This window comes from Aotus nancymaae, unplaced genomic scaffold (genome assembly GCF_030222135.1).
Source record: "Aotus nancymaae isolate 86718 unplaced genomic scaffold, 86718_ANA_hifiasm-v0.15.2.pri h1tg000011l, whole genome shotgun sequence".
NCBI lineage: Eukaryota > Metazoa > Chordata > Mammalia > Primates > Aotidae > Aotus > Aotus nancymaae.
This window is the reverse complement of record NW_026988422.1, coordinates 5,727,411-5,737,154: the sequence shown is the minus strand read 5'-3', so window position 1 is coordinate 5,737,154 and position 9,744 is coordinate 5,727,411. Positions and strand designations below refer to the sequence as shown.

The window sequence follows — 9,744 nt, the reverse complement described above, 5'->3', positions numbered from 1 at the left end:
TGCACTCCAGCCTGGGTAACGAGCAAAACTCCATCTCAAAATAAATAAATAAATAAAATAAAATACAATACATTAAAAGTTAGTTAGGACAGAATTATCAGGGAAAAAACAAACTTCCAAGGGCATATGCTCATTGCTACATATTTCTTGCAATAAAATGAATCCCTTGATTAGAATCAACACTCTATGAAACACCATAATAGTAGATAAGATATTCTGTGAGACCAGAAATATAGAACCTGGTTAAATTATTGTAGGCAAGAAAGACAAATAAATGTCCCCAATGCATGTCTATTTCAGTGATGATGATACAGCTCTGCATACTCCATAATAGGAGGTCAACATAATTAACTGGCTGATCCCAAAGAAAGGGGGCCATGGCAGAGTCTCATGTTCTTGGTAACTTCTGAACTCAATAGTTGTGGTAGTTGAGTCACCTTCAGTAAGACGTTGAATCCCGGTATATACCATAGCCTTCTCACCATAGTCAGTTTTGAAATAGCCATTTATAAAGCAATGCCGGGCCGGGCGCGGTGGCTCACGCCGGTAATCCCAGCACTTTGGGAGGCCGAGGCGGGCAGATCACGAGGTCAAGAGATCGAGACCATCCTGGTCAACATGGTGAAACCCCATCTCTACTAAAAATACAAAAAATTAGCTGGGCACGGTGGTGCGTGCCTGTAATCCCAGCTACTCAGGAGGCTGAGGCAGGAGAATTGCCTGAACCTGGGAGGCGGAGGTTGCGGTGAGCCGAGATTGCGCCATTGCACTCCAGCCTGGGTAATAAGAGTGAAACTCCATCTTAAAAAAAAAAAAAAGCAATGCCATGGCAAGAGAAAGAATCTGAATAAAATCAATTTAAAATAGATCATATTGTCTATAGGTGGCTATTGAGAACCATCTCTGTAATAATTGCCCTTCGGTGAGCATTTACACAGAATACACATCTATTACATGCACATATACTTATATCTATGTGTCTGTGTGTATGCATATATATGTAACTGATGTACACACCCAAACTATGGCATGTGGCTGTGATAGCATCCAGTTTACCATAGAAATCTCAGCCAGCATGGTCATCTAATCGACATCATGATTAGGCTTTCACTCTCTATCAAGGCTGAATAGCAACCCATAGTTTTTGTTTGTTTTGTTGTTTCTTTCTAGAGAAGAATAATTATCTGAGAAGATGGCATAGATTTGACTTAAAATCTTAGACATCTTCCCTATGATTCTCCCATTGTTATTTGTCAGATATACCATAAAGCATCCCGATTTGCAAGAAACATTCTGAATGTTATTGAATTTTCTGCACAATAATATCCCAAAGAAGAGCAGCTTGTACTGAAACCTCACCTCGCTACAGAGTATGCTCTTCTATTAGTCCCCGGTCAAACCTGGCAGCCTTACAAGTGGACAGTTTGGGGTAGCACATGCAAACGTGGCTGGCATCAGTTTTCTTCCCAATTCTTGGCTAAGAGAACGGCCTTCCTCTAGTTCTTCATATGTATGTTTGACATGCCAGGAGAACGTCCGCAGAAAGAAGGCCAAGGAGATAGCCTCACTTCATGTATGTCCATTCCCTAAGGAATGTCAGTCATGTATTTCTGTTGGTCAATGACTGAAAACAATTGCCATATACATATTTTTCTTTCTTGGTTTTACAGTTGTTTTCAGAGGAAGAATATTTCAAATACAAATTACTCTGAAATGGTTGAAAGCTGAAGTTGAATATGCAATTTGACTTAAAAGTGTCTAGTAACATTGCTAATATTAACTATGGTACTATGAATTGCATTTAGGTCATCATAATCTGCTCAATATTTATTAACTTCATATCACAGATTTTAAATGAATAATGAGTTAAAAATTATTAGTCTCCATACTGAGTAATATGGACTTTTTTTTGCAAACAAGTTATATTGAAAATAGTTTGTAAAATAAATATTTTGCTGCATGGTAATATTAAAAAGCAATGGATAAAAGGAAAATTACCTTGATAAAGTTCAGAATGGGAGCTAAAACTCAGGCATGTTCCTGTCTTGAATTGAAACTCTTAGACTGCCCTGAAAATCCCAGTTTTCTGTAGAACTCCTTTTGAAGACCAGTGAGTTTCAGCAAGAACTAGATAAATCAGTCTGGATATATTTTTACTTATTATTAATTGAAAATAGCATTTTAAAATTTATCACCTCCAAAACTCTCTACATTTTCCTTGAATGTACATTATAAAGTATCTGTACTTTCTTTATTCATAATTAATTTGTTATTTAAATTGTTTCTACACCTTATTTTATATGCTCCACTTCTCGCTGTTGAATTTTCAAATGAAATAAAAATTGAAACTTGTAGGCCAGGCATGGTGGCTTACCGCTAAGTCATCTCTGATTGGTACAAGAAGAATGACTCAACTGGTATACTGAACATAACTGTCACTCCCTTAGAAGGCACTTGGCAGATGGGTTATTCAATTACATCTAAATTAGACATTCTGATTCAATAACTAGAATTTGGTCTCCAATCTGTCAAAAAAGGTAGAAATAAATATTTAAGGTTCCAGATATTTTTCATTTCATCACTAACTAGAAAATACATCATTAAAAATTATTCCTATCATGTATGACACTGGGAAGAGAGATGAATTTTTATACACATAAACACACACATATAGGTGTGTGTGTGTGTGTGTGTATATATACATATATATATAAATTTATAATGCCTTATTATATTGTACACACACCTTCTCTATTATATTCTCTATTTTATTCTGGAAAAAAATTATTTTCAGGGATTTATGAAGTCCTAGTTACTTGAAAGTGATATTCTTAATAATATCCTTTACAGATTTCTTCTAAAAGTGAAATGTTATTGAAACTTGATTATTTTAAGTCTATTCCTTCAGCAACTTGTCTAAATCTAGTTATTCTAATCAATAGTAATGGCAGCCATTCACAGTAGAACTTCATGCAATCTTGCTTTTTATAGAGGATGATTAAATAAATTATTCCCTGGATTTTACACTGGTTTTATATCTTAGCTTGTCTTTGGCATCTTACCTTGTTAGATGTTAAAAAACTATGTGCAACATAATCTATTTTTTTCTACATTGTCATTGTTTATTACACTGATTTAAGTGATTTGATTTCTTTTGCCATTGAGATACAGACTTTGTGTTCCAATAAGGTGACTGTGAGTTTCCAAACATAGCTGTTATTCCGAGGAAAGAATTGAGATTTTATTCTTCGTGAGTTAGTTAGACTTTGATTACACATTGAACTAGTAACATAAGCTAAGAATCTCACAAATGTTTGCCATGATACAGTAAGAACCAGGCAGAAGCTTATGATAGCAGTGAAAATTCACTTCTATGTCTTACTGAAGGCAACCCAATAGCATCCTTACCTTTAAGAAGATAAAACATGAGTAAGTAAAACTAAGTGCCATGTTGATGGGTTATAAATGTGTTGACAGCAGTGAGCAGCACTTAGGAGAATCGTGCCAGATAGAGCTTATCCAGAGAAAGTAGTTACTAAATGTTTAAGTAAAATTTAAGGGAGACTAAAGCTTCAATACTTGGCTTTAGGTGGTTTTTCACAACACGTTTTTTAAGGTATCACCAAGTAGTTATTCATGCATCAAACAAAATATCAAAAAGGAAAAAAAAATGTTTTCAATTACCAGACTAAAAAGAAAGCTAGGTAGTCCAAAAAAGACAAACACAAAAACTCTCATTCCCCTTGTGAATTGGAATAAACTGAACCTAGTCATATATGACCTATTGATTAGTCTACTGTTCATAGTACACACACTGTGATGTCCTCACACTGTAGTAAATTTACATGGCACACTTAGTAACTTAATTATTTAATTTTAGTCACTCATTTTAGCAAAAGGGCAGAAGAAACACGTGAAAATATCTATGAAAAATAAAGTAGTTGTATTAACTGCCTATTGCCAAATGAAACAAACAAAATGCAAAGCAAAAAAAATGTGCTAGTCCATTTTCACCCTGTTATAGAAAACTATCTGAAACTGGGTAATTTATAAATAAAAGAGGTTTAATTGACTCATAGCTCTCTTATGCCTAGGGAGGTCTCAGGAAACTTAATCATAGTAGAAGGCAAAGGGAAAGCAAGGCATGTCTTACTAGCTGCAAAAGACAGAGAGATAGGAGAAGTGCCACACTTTCAAACAACCAGATCTCTTGAGAACTCAGTATCACAAGACCAGCATGGAGGAACTGCTCCCATGATCCAATTACCTCCCACCAGGACCCTCCCTCAACACAATTCAAGATGAAATTTGGATGGAGACACAGAGCCAAACCATACCAAAAAGTGTACTTTCATATCAAACTACATTGAGAATCATAGGCCTGCTAACACCCTGAGGCATTAACTGTGGGCTGACTCATCAAGGCAGGGCTCAGCTCTACAAGTCTCCTGATTTTGACTATTGTTTCATGAACCTGAGTCACCTAGGGGTCATCTGCTCCAGGTTGGGTTTGGATGAATAGTTTTTCTCCACACTGCAGATCTGTGAGTTCTAGTCCACTCGCCCTATATGTCACTCTCCTTTGATTAGCAGGTCGGCAAGGTATGCATTTCTCATAGTGATGTCAAAAGCACCAGGCAATACACAGAATCACATGGGACTCTTAAGACTTAGATTCAGAAAAGCACACTGTTGTGGATGACTACATACCATTAGTCAGAGCAAGCCACATGGTCAAGCTCCCAGTCAAGAGGCTGAGAATGATGCTACACCCATGCTAAGATCATGCCAAGGGTAAAAAGGCACAATTCAAGTTTAACTCAGTAGCCAATGTCTGAGAACATTCTGTCTATAGAATTCTAAATTATAAACAAACTCATGTCACTTAAAGCAGCAGTCTCCAATTTTTTTGGCACCAGGGACTAGTTTTGTGGAAGACAATTTTTCCATATACTGGGAGTGGAGATGGTTTTGGAATGATTTATGGGCATTACACTTACTGTGCACTTTATTTCTACTGATCAGTGGCCTGGATTTTGGAGACCCCTGATTTAAAGAACTGCACTAATCACAAACACACACATATAATTAATCTTGAATAAAAATAAAAGAAACTTATTTAGCATAAATATGAAATGTTGTAACTATTGGAGTGAAGGAAATGTTAAAAATACTAAGCAATGGTTTTAAAAATGAGTAAAAGTTAGTAATAGATTCAGCCAAATATGTGAGAAATTTTTAATTTAAAAAATGCAGTTGTCAAAAATAAGTATAATTCAATAACTAGGTTTTTTTTTTGAAAACTAGATTGTATGCAATTTTCAGAATTCTAGCTCTTAAATGTGGAGATTAAATTAGATTGATAGCACTTCTTAATGAAAGGTAACTCAGCATCAGAGTATTTGAAAGGATATCTGTTTGATTGCAGATATCACGCAAATGTTAGAATTTTTTCCAAATATTCCCATTAGCTGCTAATGAAGAGACTGAAATCCTTGCAGGGTAAAATGTAGTCACTGTAGACATATTTGATTAATTGCTACATTTTTAACCTCTAATGGCCACAGTAAGCATTGCTTGTGTTATGAGTTGACAATTCATTATTTTTTCCATAAACTCTTATGTTAAATTTTATTTGATGGAAATATCTGAGGCCAGGAATGATGGCTCATGCCTATAATACCAGAAATATTAGAGGCTGAGATGAGAAGATTGCTTTAGACTAGGAGTTTGAGACCAGACTGGGCAACACAGTGAGAACTTGTCTCATTAAAAATAAAATAAAATAAATTTATAAATAGAAAATAAATGTTCAAGAGTCTTCCATTCATATTGGGGGCAATCCATATTATTTATCACTGTCTTTGTCCTTAATGTTAATGTTCTGTTGAATGTTCTGTTTGTCAGGGCCTGGTTCCACCGTGAAAGCATCCATTTCAGTGCTTGAACAAGAACAAAAATATCTTGATGAAGACATGCTTACATATTCCGAAACACATTGCATTTTATCTGCAGTATGAATGACCCTCATTACAATCACGTCATTTTATTACACCTAATATGTTAAATTTAACTTAAACCCAAAACTTCTTCAAAAGTTATTCTGCTCTACCACCAACAAAATCAAAACCAATAGTAATATTTAGAATATCAATTTATAATTTTTTAAATATTATTTAAATAACTGTGTCTGAGTTAAGATACATGATAAAGAAAGGCAGTTCATAGGACTGAATATGTAATTATAGATAAATAGCATACTAAATTATACATTTGTCTTTCTCATGCATGCATACAAAGCATTTTATTGCAATATGTGTGTTAATATCTACATTTAAATGTAACGGGGCTTGCATCTCAAGTTACAACCCCAGTTGCTGTGAGTTTCAAAAACTCAAGGATTGGTACCAAGATAATCCAAAAAAAAATTTTGCTGTATCTGAAGATAAAAATTGCTTTTACTTTTCTTACTTTTACATTCCTTAACAGGCACTGGGAATATTTGTGTATGCCCATTACACTTTGGCTTTTATTCGTTTTATTATCCTAAAACAACATGACATAATATGTGTGAAAGTGCTTTTTAAGTTACAAATTTTTAAATAAAGGTAAATTGTTGTTTTTACAAAAGGAAGAATTAGTGACAGGAACAATAGTACTTAACTCCAGAAAGTATAAGATTTTTATCAATGATTTAAAATTATGAACTCTCTCACAATTTGTTAGCCCTTTTATTCTTTAACGAAATAGCACATTTCTCTCTCAATGATAAGCAGACTTACTCAAAAGTCTCATCCTGAATTCAAATATTTCAATATGCCAACAAATTTGCTCTTCCTCTAATGCAAAATGACGCTTTTTAATGGATTCCTGGTGATAAAACAGTATATCAAGCTTACCTCCTGCTGTGTGTTTGGGTCATGGCTCTTGTGGTGCCCAAAACAAAGAATTCACATCTATTGGGGTAGAGCATTTCCACCATCAACTACACTGAACCGCCACTTAGTGATGTCCCTGTTGCCAATGTACAGAATTTCCTTGGTTGCAGATCACTGCTTCTCCCTGTGTCTTCTCTTTCCCTCTCACATAAGCACTAAGAAATGAACATTATCTCATAAACTCTTCAATAAGTATCTGATATGCATTGGAATTTTAAAAAATATAGTACTTGTCACTCTTTTTTCTAAGTTAATTTTAGACCTGGGTTCAATGCTTTTTTTTGAATAAAAACTGTAGATTTTTAGCTTGTGTTATCAAAGAAGAAAAACAAATCAAAACAAGGTGATATTTACACTGAATATATTCTGCTATGTTTGAAAATGAGGCTTTATATGCTATCTTTACGTAAAAATCTTACAGCATCAGTGTAGGGTAAAGACCTGTCATGTACTCAAACTCACAGGTTTATTCTCAAGCTAACATAAAGCTAGTCTGTCACTCAGTTTTTCTGAGTTTACAAAAATCTATTACCTGATTGAGAACTCATGATTTATTGCTAAGTGGGTAAGTTGTTACCAGTCATTATGATAAAGAGTATTGATAACATGAAGCAAATTGTGGATTAACTAAGCAGAAGATATGAAGAAAGACTTCTGCATAAGATTGTCATTCTTAAGGCTAATGGATAGACACAGAATCTGGCAGTGTGGGCATTGCTTTTGTTTGTCTATTTTTTTAAATTTTTATATAGGTGTTTAACCACAATAGCATGTGTTTGTCATTATATTTGGTAATAAGATTTCACCTTCAGCTTGAGTTGAGAAAACAAGGGTTTATAATTGATTTTCTTCACTCCCTCACTATGATTATGTTGCATTTTGCTAGCTCCCAGATGATAAAAAGGAGATGGATAGAAATAGCAAGAAAGGAGTTGAAGGAGAAAAGTTATAGGGTATGATAGAAATGTACCTAGAGAGAAAGAGGTAGAATTAATATTGATAAGAAGCCTGCAGGAGTACTTTCACCTTTAATTGTCCTTGTCAAATTTGCCCTGTCCAAGTTATGAAAAAAAAAAAAAAAAAAAAAAAAACAGCATGTTAATACATATCCCTTCTCTTATCCATGCTAAAGACCCCAGAGCCTTGTCTAGTACCTTTGGTTTCTAGCTATATACCAACTCTCCATTGCATATTAGGTTATGAGATTAAATCTGGGAGAAAAGAAAACAATATTGATAACGCAATTCTTTCAATAAAACTGCATGCGGCTCAGACATTTTATGATAGCTCAACTGGTTCATTGCAATCAAATCTTCTCCTATTCAAAGTTCAAGAATGAAATAGTCAATATTATATTTACACTTTGTGTCATTAGAAAACACATGTACCATAAATTGGAAAAAATATCTACCAGAACAATCTATGATAATATTATGAAATATGGAAAAAAAAATCTGACCCATATCATTAGAAGATAATTATAGACGAGAGGAGGTCCTTTAGTCTAAAGATGGCGGCTTTAACAGCGAGTGGTGCTGTGGCGCTGCGTAGAAATGTCAGTCGACCAGTTGCTTTTGTGAGAAAAATTCCTTGGACCGTGGCCTCGAGTCAGCTGAGAGAACACTTTGCACAGTTTGGCCATATAAAAAGGTGTATTGTACCTTTTGACAAGGAGACTGATTTTCACAGAGGTATGGGTTGGGTTCAGTTTTCTTCAGAAGAAGAACTTCAAAATGCACTACAACAGGAAAATCATATTATAGATGGAGTAAAGCTCCAGGTTCAAGCTCAAAGGCCAAAAATTTTGCAAATACCTGATGAAGAGAAAGATTTTTGAGACTGCCAACCTATTAAATAAAGTTAACATAACTGATTAAAAAAAAAAAAGATAATTATAGACAATAGCTCCTGCTTTTGATGCTTCTACTTTAAAATCTCTTTCAAAACACATACACAAAACAAAACAAAAAAGTGAAGAAATAGTAAAAAGATCTGATGAATCTTAAACAAGATAAAATCTATAACTTGATTTTCACTTTTGCTATGATTAACATTCAGATTATTTTTGCTTTTTTCATTACCAGCTGGAAGTAAAAATTTTATGGCTGGTTAATGTTTAAAGATGTATTTATGCATAGCTCTTGCTTATATTTCTGTGTGTAGGACTATTCATTCTCCACAAAATTTTGACTCCAGAACTTATAATGTGGGTCTGGGTTCAGGCCTGTATGAGTGATGATGAAGCCATTTGAAAAACATTATTTACAGGTCGCTAAGTGAATGGATGGACCAAAGATAAATGTTGTGCATCATGTTCGGGGTGATACTTGCATCCTTCAGCTTTCAATTCTGAGTGCACATCTGGTTGAAGCTCTAATGCTGTACATTTTTCATTCGTTTTCTGTGATAATGTATCCTATAACAACTTCTCTATTTTCACAGGCTCTTTAAGAAGACATAGTTACTTTTGTTGAGTTTTTTTATTCAAAGATTCTCAGTGCCACCTGTAAAACCACAAGCACTAAATTTTCAACCCTGTCTCATGTTTCAAACTCTAGTGATTTTAATTATCTATGTCACTTTCTACCTAATTCATGCTGTGTCCACATTGCACTTATCTGTCACCTAGTTTGCCTGTGTTGTTTGAAACTTCACAGAGAGCTGCATGGCAGAATTTAGTCATTTAGTCCATTTACATCGGTTTATCAAAAGTCCTTAATATTGCATAAGAGCCGTTCATTTCAATAAACTACTCCAATAGGTATATGCATACATATGTATTTGGCTATTATTTGATGAACATATT

At 34.4% G+C, this 9,744-nt stretch overlaps 1 protein-coding gene across 1 annotated transcript; it reads left to right on the top strand.

Moving 5' to 3' along the window:
• Positions 1 to 8,437: 8,437 nt before the first annotated feature.
• Positions 8,438 to 8,818, top strand: LOC105723372 (SRA stem-loop-interacting RNA-binding protein, mitochondrial-like). Its single transcript, XM_012461327.3, has one exon. The coding sequence runs from the start codon at positions 8,449 to 8,451 to the stop codon at positions 8,773 to 8,775; it is 327 nt and encodes a 108-aa protein (XP_012316750.2). The 5' UTR covers positions 8,438 to 8,448; the 3' UTR covers positions 8,776 to 8,818.
• The last annotated feature ends 926 nt before the right edge of the window (positions 8,819 to 9,744 follow it).